At 40.7% G+C, this 14396-nt stretch overlaps 4 protein-coding genes across 6 annotated transcripts; 1 reads left to right on the forward strand and 3 right to left on the reverse strand.

Moving 5' to 3' along the window:
• Positions 1 to 639: 639 nt before the first annotated feature.
• LOC141791476 (claudin-like protein ZF-A89) lies at positions 640 to 1722 on the reverse strand. The gene is made up of 2 exons (XM_074671992.1): positions 1683 to 1722; positions 640 to 1295 (listed from the first exon to the last, which is right to left on the reverse strand). Exons 1-2 carry the CDS (start codon positions 1720 to 1722, stop codon positions 811 to 813), a joined length of 525 nt encoding a protein of 174 aa, XP_074528093.1. The 3' UTR covers positions 640 to 810.
• Positions 1723 to 3442: 1720 nt separating this feature from the next.
• Positions 3443 to 4449, reverse strand: LOC141791472 (claudin-like protein ZF-A89). The gene has a single exon (XM_074671986.1). The coding sequence runs from the start codon at positions 4361 to 4363 to the stop codon at positions 3731 to 3733; it is 633 nt and encodes a 210-aa protein (XP_074528087.1). The 5' UTR covers positions 4364 to 4449; the 3' UTR covers positions 3443 to 3730.
• A 114-nt stretch (positions 4450 to 4563) lies between these two features.
• LOC141791474 (claudin-4-like) lies at positions 4564 to 8470 on the forward strand. Of its 3 annotated transcripts, none has more exons than XM_074671988.1 (2): positions 4564 to 4581; positions 7208 to 8470. In XM_074671988.1, the coding sequence occupies exon 2, from the start codon at positions 7643 to 7645 to the stop codon at positions 8273 to 8275; it is 633 nt and encodes a 210-aa protein (XP_074528089.1). In that variant the 5' UTR covers positions 4564 to 4581; positions 7208 to 7642; the 3' UTR covers positions 8276 to 8470. The 3 variants fall into 3 exon arrangements, with proteins under 3 accessions (XP_074528089.1, XP_074528088.1, XP_074528090.1); XM_074671987.1 differs by lacking the exon at positions 4564 to 4581 and adding an exon at positions 4968 to 5244; XM_074671989.1 differs by lacking the exon at positions 4564 to 4581 and adding an exon at positions 4968 to 5244 and having other exon boundaries at positions 7233 to 8470.
• A 1776-nt stretch (positions 8471 to 10246) lies between these two features.
• On the reverse strand, positions 10247 to 13223 carry LOC141791467 (claudin-4-like). Its single transcript, XM_074671980.1, has 2 exons — positions 12469 to 13223; positions 10247 to 10889 (listed from the first exon to the last, which is right to left on the reverse strand). The coding sequence occupies exons 1-2, from the start codon at positions 12942 to 12944 to the stop codon at positions 10247 to 10249; spliced, it is 1119 nt and encodes a 372-aa protein (XP_074528081.1). The 5' UTR covers positions 12945 to 13223.
• Between the last annotated feature and the right edge of the window lie 1173 nt (positions 13224 to 14396).

A 14396-nucleotide genomic window follows, 5' to 3' on the forward strand; every position in this document is an offset into this window, starting at 1 on the left:
GCTAACCTGTTTTCAAGGGGGGCAGTGCCACCCTAGCTGCCCCTCTTGTTACGACACTGCTGCTTTCATAGCTTCCATGATTTTCACTTCTAGAAAAAAATTCATGGACACAGGATTTTTTCAGAGAAGAAAAGTAGATATGTTTATGTACATTTAAACAACAATTCAGCAATTCTTCATCTTAACATGACAAACTAAAGATCAATTTGCCAATGTAACAGAGTAATGTGTTAAAATTCAACAGAAAACTTCCATTATTCTTTGAAAACTTAACGTTTACATCTCTTGCATGATTATGTGTTAGAGCACATTTCTGCTCATGGATTTTTTTCTTAGCCTTTTACAAATTCCTTCAAAGTTTTAACAGAATTTTTGTTACTTTAAACATAAATCCAGCCTTGAAAAAAAGTTGTGTCTCAAATGTAACACCAGAGCTTTATAGAATAAAAATGTTTCAGCAGCAAAATCAGTTTTATCATCAAAACTAAAACAAATTCACATACTGACAGATTTTGAACATGATGCAAACACTTGCCTAACAATACTTCATTTTTTTCAATTCTTCACTTAGAAACAAAATCTTTCATGATGTATGCCTTCTTTATGCACTGCACTTTCACAAGGGAACAGCTTCTTATTTTACACAGATTAGCGACTTGTTTTTGGTAAAATGTCATTAGTGCAAAAACCAAGATTAAAAAAGAGCCTTCATTAGAAATAAAGTTCATCATGGCTACATTACTGTACATTTTTAACTACATTGTCCATTTTATGGATCTCCAGGTAGCATCCCCATCTCTCTTCTAGTCCTCAGCATCTGTAGGTACTGCACAAAACCACTCCTCCAATGATGAGTAGAGCTCCAGACGCCCAGCCCACATATATGGAAGCCCCAAGCTCACCCCTCCGTTCGTCAGTGGCAATAGGGTTAAAGAAACCAGTGATGATGCTGTGAGCTGACCAGCTGACAGGAATGATACACAGAAGTCCTGCGATTATGAAGACAATGCCTCCTGCCAGGCCGATTTGACCTTTGGTCGGCCTGTCATCACGAAAGAAGTTGGTGCAGCGGGCCCCGACCACAGTGAGCCCAATGGCCACAACGCTGACAGCGATGGAGACGCAGATCAGAGCCCGAGAAGCCTGAAGTTCCTGTGGTAAAGCCAGGATGGAGTCATAGGCTTTACACTGAGAGTGACCCGTGCTCTGAATCACACAGTTCATCCATAAACCTTCCCAGAAGACCTGAGCCGTGACGATGTTTGCCCCAATGAAAGCTGTCACCTTCCACGCAGTGCTTTCACCCAGGTGTCAGAGCTGGTTTTGTTTTGTTTCGTGGTTTTCATGCAGGTATGTGAAGGCAGAGCATCGGGGAGGAGACTGCTAGTTTTCAGGTCAGGTTTCCTGCTCGTCCTGATTCCTGCTCACTACAAATAAGTGGGAGGAGAAAGCTGCCAACGAATGCAGTCCTGAATCAAAAAGTGCTTTGTGACCCAGAAAAGAAGGGCTCTCTTTCTTCCATTCAAATGGGTCGAAGCAGCAATTTGATTATTTACAGCAAAGAGAAGCCTCACATTCAGGATGTACTTTAAAAAGGTGACAATGATACTGACAAGGACAAATAAAAGGTGTTTACAGTCTTAGTCTGCTATGTATGCTGCTACCAGGTCAGTGCATTGCAAGTAAGGAACAAGTACTTAAATGGACATACAAATAATTCATTAAAAGGGACATTAGTTGACTTCTGTGTTTGGCTGCAGCAGTTTTTTTTTTGTTGTTGCTGTTGTTGTTGTTTTCATTTTTAACCAAGGTGGCATGTCTAAAGCATTTGAAAACTAGAAGCAGTGAACATGAATTTGTGATGACTGAGGTCAGTGGGTGACATCAGGGGTCATGTGCTGTGTTATGTAACTTATTAAAAAAAAACACTTATATTGGAACAGGATGTAAATGAACTTTTTTATTGTCACACAAGAAGAGTTATTGTAAAATCTTGAGTTACGTGAACATTTCAAAGGGAGCCTGATTATCATTCATGACATCTGCTTTTCAGGTTCATAGAATTTCTTTTAGCAGGATTATCATGTTTTTCTTTTCCTTTTTAAATCAAAATGGCTCTTTAAAATTAACGTGACTTAGGTTTAAATCTTTCAGCGCTGTGGTTTGATGCAGTCTGATTTGGAGTCAAAGGGTTAACCAGTTCTATTACTTTAAAAGAAAGATGGATAACTCCTTTTGAGAACAAGTAGTTTTGAACATTCATACCTTTAGAAAATATGTCATGACCATTCCCATATGCATTGTCCATCGTCATCCATCATCATTTTGAACAATATTTGTGGTCATGAAATCGACAATACTTGCACAAGCTAGGCGCCGCCCTGTTGGCTATGGCTGCCTTTTGCAGCAGCTCTCTCTTCTTTGTCTGTTTCTTGTAATGTTTTCCTCTCTTTTTTGTAATCTTTGTATTTGGAGTGGATCATTACTTTGTATGGCTCATTTGTTGGTCATGGACACAAAACGTTTTGAGTCTTCAGTGATATTTTTACTAGTTTTTCTCCTGTGTTTGTCTGGAGATCCTACATGTAACCATGGCTGCATTGTTTACATGTGAACTCAGCTGTTGGCAGCCTGTAGCATGTCAATGCTAACTGGTGTAAGGCCTGATTTCTCCCCACAAGGTGAGGAGAAGGAAGTGAGGAGGATGTGCTGGTTCTCAGGTGTGAGCTAAAAGTGACGACATGGACCTGTCCTTCCATCCATCGTTATTGGGAGCGTGAGAGCTATCTCCAATAAGATGGACGAGCTAGCTGTGCTAACTCAGCAACAGAGGGACACAAATGCCATATTGGAAGAGCTTCACCTGCTGTGAGCAGACAGGATACAGGAGACAGAGATGGAGCATGACTGAAGGAGCTCAGTCCTGGACCCTGTGGAGGTGGAGGCTGGCTGAACTTGAGAATGATGGACAAGCTGTCATCATCTATTTTCTTATGGACCTTTTTGCACTTTCTATACACTTTCTTACTTTTGTTTTCATGATTGCTGCTGTTACTTCAATTTCATTGTACTTGTTACTATGGAAATTAAGTTCTATCCTAGTCTATTCAACACTTGCACATCACGCAGCCTTGACAATATAGCTGACAAAGGTTTGACTTAATGAGCCATATAAGACATTTATTTATGTGCTTGTCTCAGCTTTGCAAGTATATTAAGAGGAATAGAAATTTGAAGACATGTAGATGTAAATGCACAACCCTAGCAAAAAAAAAAGTTACTTTATCCATTTTTAAAATATGTAAAAGTTGCCAACTAACCACAGGTTCACAGAGTTAAAGTGTTTGCTGGTTTAGAGACATGAGTAGCTCAACTTTAGAAAGCCTCTGTACTAAGTCAGTTGCACACAAAAGATTGATACTGAAAATATTTAACAGATTTTACCCTCCAAGTCCCCAATGTAAGCTCCACATCTAAGGTGGCTCATGAGCGTTTCAACTAAGTAGATGGTTTAGCAGATGAAGACCTGCAGTGGGCACAAAAGTGATAACGTTTTTGCACTTGAAACATCACATAGATCTCTGAGGAAACACAAAGAACTTTAAGGTTCATTAAAAGTTTTATTAAAACAGGTAAAATTCATTAAGTTAAGGCTATAAAAACCACAACTTTGAGAGTTCAGTCCAGTCCAGTCTCTTGGGAGTTAGGACAGAAGTGCAGAGTTGACTTCTCAAACATAGGCTCCACCGCTGGCTGCTGAGCGAGGGGCAGAGTATTTCACCGAGTATCTGCTATCTTTACGCTGCTGGCAAGAACAGCAGAGCAGCGCTCCACCAATGAACAACAGTCCAGCAGATCCCCAGCCGATGAACAGCGATGCCCCGAGCTCCCTCCTCTGTGCATCACTTACAATGGGGTTGTAGAAGTCCCTGATGACAGCATGAGCAGACCAGGACACAGGAATCAGGCACAGGATACCGCCAACAATGAACAACACCCCTGCAGTGATGGCCACCCTGCTCTTAGCCACCTCATCTTCAATGCAGTTGGTGCACTTCCCTCCAGCGACAGCAAGCAGGATTCCCATGAAGACAACCAGGATGGAGATCACCACCAGGGCACGGGCCGCCTGCAAGTCCCGAGGCAGGGCCAAGAGAGAGTCGTACACCTTACACTGCATCTGTCCAGTGCTCTGCTTCACACAGTTCATCCACAGGCCCTCCCAGAAGATCTGCGCTGTCACAATGTTGTTCCCGATGAAAGCAGACACCTTCCACATGGGCAGGGCGCAGATCAGGATGTCTCCAAGAAAGCCGATGGATCCCAGGAAGATGCCAAAAATCTGGAGGCCTGCAGACGCCATAGTCGCCACACGTTAGCTGGAGAAAAGACGCAGTGTGGTGAAGCAGCAACACAGAATACTGATTGACTTCTGATTGACTCCTGACCTCCAGTTTTATAATCACACCCCTCGTATGGGGGTGTGGCCTCGCCTGATTGGTTGACTTAAAATTTGGCAGACTGAAAACACCTGTGGTCATTAAGCTAATCCAACCATCCATGCACAGATAAAGACGAAACGTGAGCCATGGTTGGATTTCTTTGAAGAACTTAAGATTGCATATTATGAATTTCAAAGCTTTATTTCAATCTGTGCCTTCTTACAGACAGTATTAGTTAATTTGAATGCATCAACACCAAATTCCATTTATGTTTCAATAAATAAGATGATTGATTTCAGTAAGTTGTTGGTCTTGGCACAAACCCATCCATCAAATAATTTTCTTTCTTTTAGTTAGTAAAGTCTTTAAATTGTTTCATTTTCCTTTTATTTCTGGAAGTTTGAAAAAAAGATATAGAGTACATTTTAAATATTGAGTATTGTTTCAACTTCAATTGCCTTTTGGTGACATCAGATTCCCTGTAGAGAAAATGATCATTAGCTTTTAAGAAAGACCTCCTGCCCACCACCTTATTTCAAGCTCAGTGAGCATGGCAGTGATCAAACAGAGGGATTTCACCTGTGCTAAGTTTCAGCTGACCTGTTGGATCTGCTTGTTGGTTAAATCTATTCGTTTAAAAAGGTTTTTAAAAAATAGCATAGGCATTAATCACTAAATTATTCAAGTTAGGAATCACCTGATTTACTTTGAACATGCACAGTTTGGTCCTTAGTCAACATGTAAAAAAGTAATACCCTGAGGCACAGACTGCTAAATTTGTGAGGGAAACATAAATCTTGAGGTAAGAATTTTCTTTAATTATTCTTTGTGACAACACAGCCTGCTTTGCCGTTGAACTTATCAAAGTATCTCATGCTGATCAAATGTTTGTTTAACTATCTTTCAAATTGTTTATGGTAATGTTTTAGCTGTTAGCCGTAAGCTAAGCTGGCTCATCACTGATACACTCAGGGAGAGTTGTAACAAACTTCCTTGGGGTAAGTTTTAACATGAAATAATGGGTTAAGCTCATGATGTCATCTGTGGGCGCATGAAGCTTGCACTTCAGGAGTGCCACACACTACTGTCTGTTACGACTGTCTCCTGTCTCCCCTTCACCAAAAATATACAGGTCTAGTTTGCCTTTTTCAGACAGTTCACTACAATATTTCCTTTCTTCTGCCACCAATGAAAAGTCACCATGCCTTTCTTTTCCTCCAGATTAGATGGCTTTATTGCACTTTTTCCAAAAACTGAAAAGTCAACATCCTCAGACTGGAATCGAGTAAAACTCTGCTGTCAGGCTTAAGAAAGCAATGTAATCTAACCACATCCATCTTGGCTGCCCCTTAAAACTGAGTTTTAGAACTGTTTTTTAGATTTTACTGCTTGTTTTAACACCATTAAATGGCCAAGTGTCATGGATCTGAAGCCTGATATCTGTGGACTTTCGATGAGCCTAACCACTGTCAGAAAGGCAAACTAAGGGACTTTTTTTTTTTCCTTTCTTCAACACCACTTTGATTCAGCTAACTGTATTGTACTTGTCTCTTTCACCTTGTATCCCTGAAGTATTGCATTTTACTTATTTGCTGTCTGGTGTGATTTGTTATTGTTAGTTTTGACCATTATTTTATTTAATTGTTTATATTTGATAGTTAATTTTGAAAAGTGTAAGGAATGGGTGAATGGATCACATGGATTAAAATTTTTCATTTTCATTCATTTTTCATTGTATTTAAAATAAGCTTTTTATCACAAGGCTTTTCATACTTATGCTTTTTTTGTCAAAACTTCCAACCAACAGCTGATTCTAATAAAATGGTTTATTGTTCAGGGCAAAAAATAAAAAATTAAAAAATTAAAAAAGGATAATAAACCTCAAATGTTTGAACAGGTGTTCATACAAGACTTGATTCAGAGTCAGTAGTGTCAACTCCACAGCCAAACTCAGGCCACTTGGTGGTGCCAAAGTTGGAGGGTTGGGGCTTTGTAGCCATGAGGCGCATGGCAATGACAGTTTGTTTTTTCCAACACTTGATTCTCTTTAAAATTTTAAGAACTACTAAATGAACTGAAATGAAATTCTCTGCTAAAATACATAAGCTTCAATAGATTGATTTTATTGACATTTTTGTTGCACAAACAAAGCAGGGCCACACCCAAACCATGCCCCTGTGTTCTCATAGATATAAACCTTTCATTCAAAGACTTACACCATCTTTTTCTTGGTTTCTTCCTCCTTGAGTGAACTTTTTTTGCTTTCTTACAACATATCCTTTAAATAAAAGCATTCAAAAGTTCAATGTTAGTTTCTTAACTCTAACTACTGTATATACTAACGACTGTCAAATTGCATCACGTTGTTGGTGTCGCTCATGCAAGAGAACCAGGTGAATGTAACTGAACTTCTCCTGAAAATTATTAACATCACGAACTGAAGCCTGATTATTTAGAAACTGTAAGCATGCCCAGATTTTTTCTGAAATTTTGAATGTAGTAAACATAATGGATACCATCAGCATGATAGGCATGTTTTTTTCTAAGTATGATAACATGTTGACATAGGTCACTTAGTACTCAACTCAACTTTAGTAACTGAATCTCACAGTTTATTGCTGAGAAACAGTAATCTTGTCAGTTGGCCATTAATCAGTTCTTGTTACAGTGATGATACACTTGAAATCAGAGCCATGCCATTTTCTTAACTTCATTGAAGCAACTTTTGTTTGATTCCTTCAACTTTCCTTTTTATTTTTTCAAAGTGTCCAAGCTTCTCCCTCTTTGTAGCATCAGTGGACAACACTCAACAAAGACTTCATTGTGCTGCATTGCGTCACTTTGAGGACTTGAGGATTCCCATGTAGCAACATTGCAAACTTTCACCAAAGAAAATGCTCCAGAGATAACATTCTTTTTCAATGAAGTTGGACTTAAACATTTAAATTCCACTTTTGAATTCCACTTGACGAACTGTTACTGAACAACTTGCTCTCAGCTTCTCTTCTCTCTCAGAGCGCTGTGGGGGCACCAGCAGGCCTCTTTGTTTGAGAGAAACACCTCTGAACTCAAAGGCAGCATGATGGATGTTTGCTTCTGAGGAGGAGAGGGGGCTACTTGGGTTTGCACGGCTCCTATAAAACTTCTCCACAGTTGGAGAGGTTTTAGTTGGACACAAAAAGGAGCGAAAGAAAACAGGAATGGCTTCCTTAGGCCTGCAGATTCTGGGCGTTGGGCTGTCTGTGCTTGGTTGGACTGGAAACATCCTGATCTGCATGCTGCCCTTGTGGAAAGTCTCTGCTTTTATTGGAAACAACATTGTTGTGGCTCAGACCATCTGGGAAGGCCTCTGGATGACCTGTGTGGTGCAGAGCACGGGTCAGATGCAGTGTAAGGTCTATGACTCCCTGCTGGCCCTGCCTCCGGACCTCCAGGCAGCCCGGGCTATGGTGGTCATCGCGATCCTGTTCTCCCTCTTTGGCCTGCTGCTGTCGGTGGTTGGAGGGAAATGCACCACATGCATCGGAGACAAAGTAGCGAAAGGCAAAGTGGCGATCTCTGCAGGTGTCTTCTTCATCCTGAGTGGGGCTCTGTGTCTGGTGACTGTGTCCCTGCCGGCTAACACAGTCATTAAGGACTTCTACAACCCCATGGTTCCTGATGCGCAGAGGAGGGAGCTGGGTGCTTGTCTGTACATCGGCTGGGGAGCATCAGGACTGCTGCTGATCGGAGGAGCTCTGCTCTGCTGTCAGTGCCCGTCAGGGAGAGATCGCTACAATGGGGCAAAGTACTCCCCGCCTAAATCCACAACACCTGGGAAGGAGTTTGTATGAAGTTTCTACATCACATGAGAGATGAGGACATTTTGAAAAGGGACTTTACATGAAGTACAAACCTGTTGTCTTAATAAGACAAGACCTGAACAATGTTTAACTCTTTTTTAACTAACACACTGTTGACTTTTGTTCCTGAAACACACAAAATATTTTTTTGTATGCATCATGTTACAGTAATGAAACAAAAACTTCAGTAAAGTTATAAAACCTTTTCTTTGTTACTGTTTACGTTCTTTTATTCTTTGATATAAGTTTTAATTCACTGTGGATAAACTATCCTGTTGTACCTCTTTTGTTTTTATTTTGACAACATTAGCACTTGGCAAAGACTCATGTACTTGTCTAAAGACATTTTGTTCAGTTGCATTTTGTTTTTCTTTACAATAAACAGTTTTGTTTTTCAACAGTGTATTTTAGATGTCTGATTTGGGGGACAAGAAAACCAGTGCTACATTTTCTCTTCAAAACTGATATTACACACTGCATTTTTGTTGTAGGTATCGTTTTCTGATAAGGTATTAATTTAGAAGATTTTGATACCACTAGTTCTTTTGTAAGTAATGCTTCTAAAAAAAATTACCCTAATATCCTGCAAAAAGAAATGAAAAAACTTTATGATAGACATGCTTTGGGTGAATGCTTTGAGTACTGAGATGAGATTGCACTAATTTGGGGCAATTTAAAATCCAATGAATGCTCATCTAAAACATTAAACTGACTCACACATGAAAATATCAAATAATACTCAATCATTTCCACATCCACTGGTTAAATATGATATAGAGTGTACAACACTGGCATCTATGGTTCTACATTGTGTATTTTGTTGATAAAATGACTTTAAAACTATTGTGATAATACTTTATTTATTTTAACAATAGTAGTGTGCTTTTTTTCTAAAATGAAGTAACCATATAAAAGTTCAATGAACTATTTTTACTGTGGGCCTCTGCTGCTTAAAAGATGGAGAACTGGTCCTTTTTTCTCACCACAGGCCTGCTCTCCTCTGATTGGTCGAACTGAAAGCAGACACCAACATGAAAAATTACAGGGGGGGTATTGTCTTTCTTGTCAGACTGGTTTTAAATTAAACGCCTCAGAACAAAAAGAAAACCATTAAAGAACTTTTGGATAAATCTTCCTGCCAAGGCTTGGCAGATGTGCTCTTACTGTGCGAAGTGTAAATATCCATTCTTTGAGGATGTAAAAGAGTTTCTTAGCAACATGAATCCAAGCTTACACCGAGCACTGTTGTCACTGGCTGATGTCCATTTTGGTCTGGACAGAAACTGTAAATAATGCTTTGATACAAAAACAATTGATACAGCACGGTCAGCGTTTTAGTCGGTGAATTCCCAGGAATCTTCTCCTCTGTATTTCCTGAGTGCCTTTCATGAGATACCGTTAAGAAGTAACATGTTGGTGATATCACAGTCCACGAGGTGAAGAAATAAACATGAGAACACAATAAACAGTATGAACAAAGAGGATTTATTAGTCACATTGGAAATACAACTGCAACAGTAATTACTGAATCATTTTACAGTCTATCTTCATATTGGTAGAAATAAATCTTTTCACAACTAAAATTCATTCAGTGTTTGACATTAATTAAAGAAACTTTGTGTTCAAATTAAAGAGGTAATTTTCCTACTGTCATGTTAGCGACACTTCATAGATATCTTATTGTTTATAAACAATGGAAAAGGAAAGCATCAGACCAAATAATGGTATCATTTGTTATAATTTGACACGTTAGACTTTGAAATCAAATTAAAGAAACAAAATAAGTTTCACAGTGCTGTCATTTGAAAAATCTATGTAATTTTTTTTTTTTTTTGTCAAATCGACCTAAAAGGATAGATTCTTTGCTTTCATCAGCCTTCATAACATTTTAAACCACCAAAATAAACTTTTTGGTATCTACACTTTCAGAAAACATGTTCATAGCAGCTTCAGCCCAAACACTCACACATAGTCTGCATTTGAGGGCGCGCTTCTTGAAGGAGCGAACTTGGCAGGTATGTAGGGTCTGCTGTCTTTTGGGGGGCAGTTGTTGCACAGCAGGCCTCCTCCCAGCAGCAGCAGCCCAGCAGAGCCCCAGCCGATATAAAGTGCTGCTCCAAGCTCCCTCCTCTGAGCCGCGATCACCATGGGGTTGTAAAAGTCTCTGATCACTGCGTGAGCCGACCACGACACCGGGATCAAGATGAGCAGAGCCGCGATTATGAAGATCACTCCAGACACAATACAGGCTTTGGCTTTAGCCACTTCGTCCTCCATGCAGTTAGTGCACTTCCCTCCAACTACAGCCATGAGAACGCCAAACACCCCAACTACAACAGAGATGACCACCATGGCTCTGGCAGCCTGCAGGTCTTGAGGTAGAGCAAGCATGGAGTCATAAACCTTACACTGCATTTGGCCCGTGCTCTGAACCACGCAGTTCATCCACAGGCCTTCCCAGATCACCTGAGCGGTGACGATGTTCGCCCCGACGAAAGCAGTGACTCTCCACATTGGCATAGCGCAGGTGATGATGGTGCCTAGCCAGCCGACAAAGGCCAGCAGCACGCCCATGATCTGGAGGCCTTGAGAAGCCATGGTTACCCTACAGAGGCCAGGACTCTGTGCCGTGAACCAGGATGAAGAGAAGGCAGCTTGGAGATGATCTGACTGTAAATGTTTCAAGTGTTCGCTGTGCTCCGGAGGTCTGAGGTCCACACTTTGAGAAGATAACTCCCTACCATTGCGGATTCAGACTTTCAGGGTGGAGTTTCTGTGCTCCCAGACAAAAGGGGGAAAGCTGAGACCTGATATCCACAACCCTTGTTTTCTTTCTCTCTGGGGTCATTGTTCCCACACATACAAGGTTTGTTACCTCAAGCAAAGATTCCAGACCAGGAACAATGGCTCCAGATCCACCTGTGCTTACACCCACCCACACACACACACACACACACACACACACACACACATAGGCCCAGCCACTCAGGTAATGTCTTGAGCAAATACAAACTCACCTGAGGGTAGATAAAGATAAAAGTTTCCTGACAAACAACAGAGAATTCACCTTTGTGGTCACTATAACATCTCAGTGTTAACGTATCATACTGGACTGTACTGCTGCGTGTATTCAGTGTAGGCATTTTCATCAAACCAGTTTAAATATATTCTTACATATAAAATAACAATAAACATTAACTGAAAAATCAGTAAGCCATATTAGTGAGTAGAAACGTTCTGCTAAATGATCTGAGCAAATGGATTTGGCTAATTTCTAGTATCTTAATACTTGATTTTTAACATTCAACCAAGTGAAAGATTAGTCCTGTGAGTCCACACATAGTACAAGTACAACTGTCTGTTAGCTGACAGTTTGAACAAAGACCTGTTTTGTGAGCCACACCTAAACCTGATCAACAGGAAAGTCAGACAATAGATGCTTCACTGAGGTGTTGGGGGCATGTTTTTAAAAAACGATCCTCAGTTTGGTTTTGCAATGTTGCTTCATTTAATCAAACAGGTAAAAAGTTGAATTAACATCAACTTGAATGCACTAAAAGCAACCCGATGAATTTCGTAGACTTGTTCCCTTTTTAAGAGCACTGCATGAATCAGGCATTGTGTTCAACATGTCTGGTGTGTTTTTGTGTGAGAAAAGAATAAACAGGGCACAAGAGCTTTGTAACAAAATATTTATTTACAGCAGAACTGAAAAATCATGAATCTTGAACACATTTCATAAAAACAACCCATATACATTATTAAGGTTATATGACACCACGCAGAAAGACTTTAAAAAATGACCAACAAACATGTCACGAACCAAACATGCACAAGCACTTGTGTGTTAACATTTCACTTTTCTCTCCTCAGCTGTGGTTCCTTTCTTCAAATACTCTCAGGAGGAAAACAACTCATGAGTTCCTCTTTCTAAGGTAACATCTTGTAACAACACCCAGTGGCACCAGTTCATCTGTCCCAGTGCATGGTTCAGTTACTGATTTCTACGCCCAGTTCAAACATAGTCTTTCCCAGATGCTGGTGCAGAGGCCTCAGACCTGGCAGCGTTGTACCTTGCAGTGTAGGTATCTTTTTCCTTCTTGGGGCAGTTGCAGCAGAGCATCCCTCCTCCGATCACCATCAAAGCACCTGCTCCCCAGCCGATGTAGAGCGCAGCCCCTAACTCTCTCTTCTGTGCATTAACCATCAGGGGGTTGTAGAAGTCTCGGATGATGGTGTGGGCCGTCCAGCAGACAGGAATGAGGACGAGGATCCCAGCCGCGATGAACATCACTCCAGCTGCAATGCCCACCTTGGTCTTGGATGATGGATCCTCCACACAGTTGGTGCAGCGACCGCCTGCCACAGCCAGCAGGATAGCCAGGATGCCCACTATGATGGCGACGATGGTCAGGGCGCGGGCAGCCTGGAGATCAGAGCTGAGGGCCAGCATGGAGTCATAGACTTTGCACTGCATCTGGCCGGTGCTCTGGACCACACAGTTCATCCAGATCCCTTCCCATGAGGTCTGTGAGGTGACGATGTTACTGCCAATAAAAGCAGTGACCTTCCACATGGGGATGGCACAGACGATGATGGCGCCAATCCAGCCTATGACGCCAAGTGCAGCACCCAGCATCTGTAACCCAGCCGACACCATTGTGGTTTTGTAGATCTCCCCCTCAAAAGCAACTTCTGTCTGTGATCAGATGTGACTTCAAAGTCTCTCTTTTTGCAGTAAATCCTCTCTTGTGACGTGAGATTTTCCCTCCCGCTGCTTCCTCTGAGTTTTTTGAATGGCAGAGTTTTCAGAGGAGAGCAGGTACATATGATCTCCTCTTAGGGAGGGAGGGAGGAGGGGCCCTGGAGCAAAACAGCCTCCCGTCGTCACCCTTTTTCTCCAGGTCCACTCCCAAACACATAACCTGTTTAACCTCCAACCACCATCCGTTTATCAAACCACACTTTGAGACTGCTCAGCATGTGTCACAAAATACAGGATTAAATTCATCATTTTAACACAAATCAAGCATTTTAAAAAAAAATGTTCTCTAGATTTCTTTGTTTGTTTATCTCCCCTTTTCATTTACCCTCCCCCATCCTCAGTTTCACCTGAAGCAGCAGGAGGGTGGAGCTACCCCCCAGATGAGAGGTGACTCAGTCTGTTTTTAACGACAAAATACGTCAGACTGACCAAATAAGGTCATGTGTCAGTGCTGTTTTTCCATTACACATTCATAAAGTATGGATATTATGCCACTTGAGTCCATTAGCTTCCTTTACTACACCATTTTTAATGTTGTAAGGTGATGTAAAGGAAATTAAACAGCTGTTGCGCTTTATTGAATAACTGGTTTGGGCACACGGTGAATGTGGATCAGGAAGCTAAACCACTTCAATTCAAGTTAGTTTCATCATACTATTCAAAATATAACCATGTCATCCTTTTTAAGTCACATTTGATATTTTCCAGTATCTTTTTGAAACTTTTTACATTTAAAAAGAATAGATAAATGAATTTTAAAAACTTGGCTTATGAAGGTAACCCTGCTGCTCAGTGAGGTGTAAGCGTCACAGTTCATAGGCCCTGCCTCCAACTGTCAACAACATGGAAACAAAGCAATGTAGTGTATCAAAATGATGTTCAGAAATTAAGTTAAGTAGTGATACTGACTGTATGTTTAGAGACTAGTGGTACACAAGGCTGCAAACTCCAATCTTTATTTTCGATCTATGAGATTATGTGTTCTTTTTTTATCAGACACAATCCATTAAATACAAATTTGAGCAAATAGAGTACATTCTGTAATAATAAGTCAAAATAATTTTGAAAGTACAAGAACTAGTATAAGTATAAGAACTCCCTGAAAGGGAGTATAACATTAAAGTAGGACTAAAGTGTTGCGTGACAATCACAATATGCTTGGTGCAGGTCCGTGCTCTCTGGGTGCTTTTCTGGTTATTTTAAAGAAACATTTTCAGAATCAAGAGAACATTTCACACTAAAACTCCACACAGACATAGAGATATTGAGGTTCATGTGCTCTGAGCTGCAGCACAATCTCCTTTATATCCTGTGGAGTTCAGACACTTGTTGGTTGAAGTGTTGGTC

This window comes from Halichoeres trimaculatus, unplaced genomic scaffold (genome assembly GCF_033239565.1).
Source record: "Halichoeres trimaculatus isolate MK-OKI-2021-1 unplaced genomic scaffold, fHalTri1.1 fHalTri1_scaffold_6, whole genome shotgun sequence".
Classification (NCBI taxonomy): Eukaryota; Metazoa; Chordata; class Actinopteri; order Labriformes; family Labridae; genus Halichoeres; species Halichoeres trimaculatus.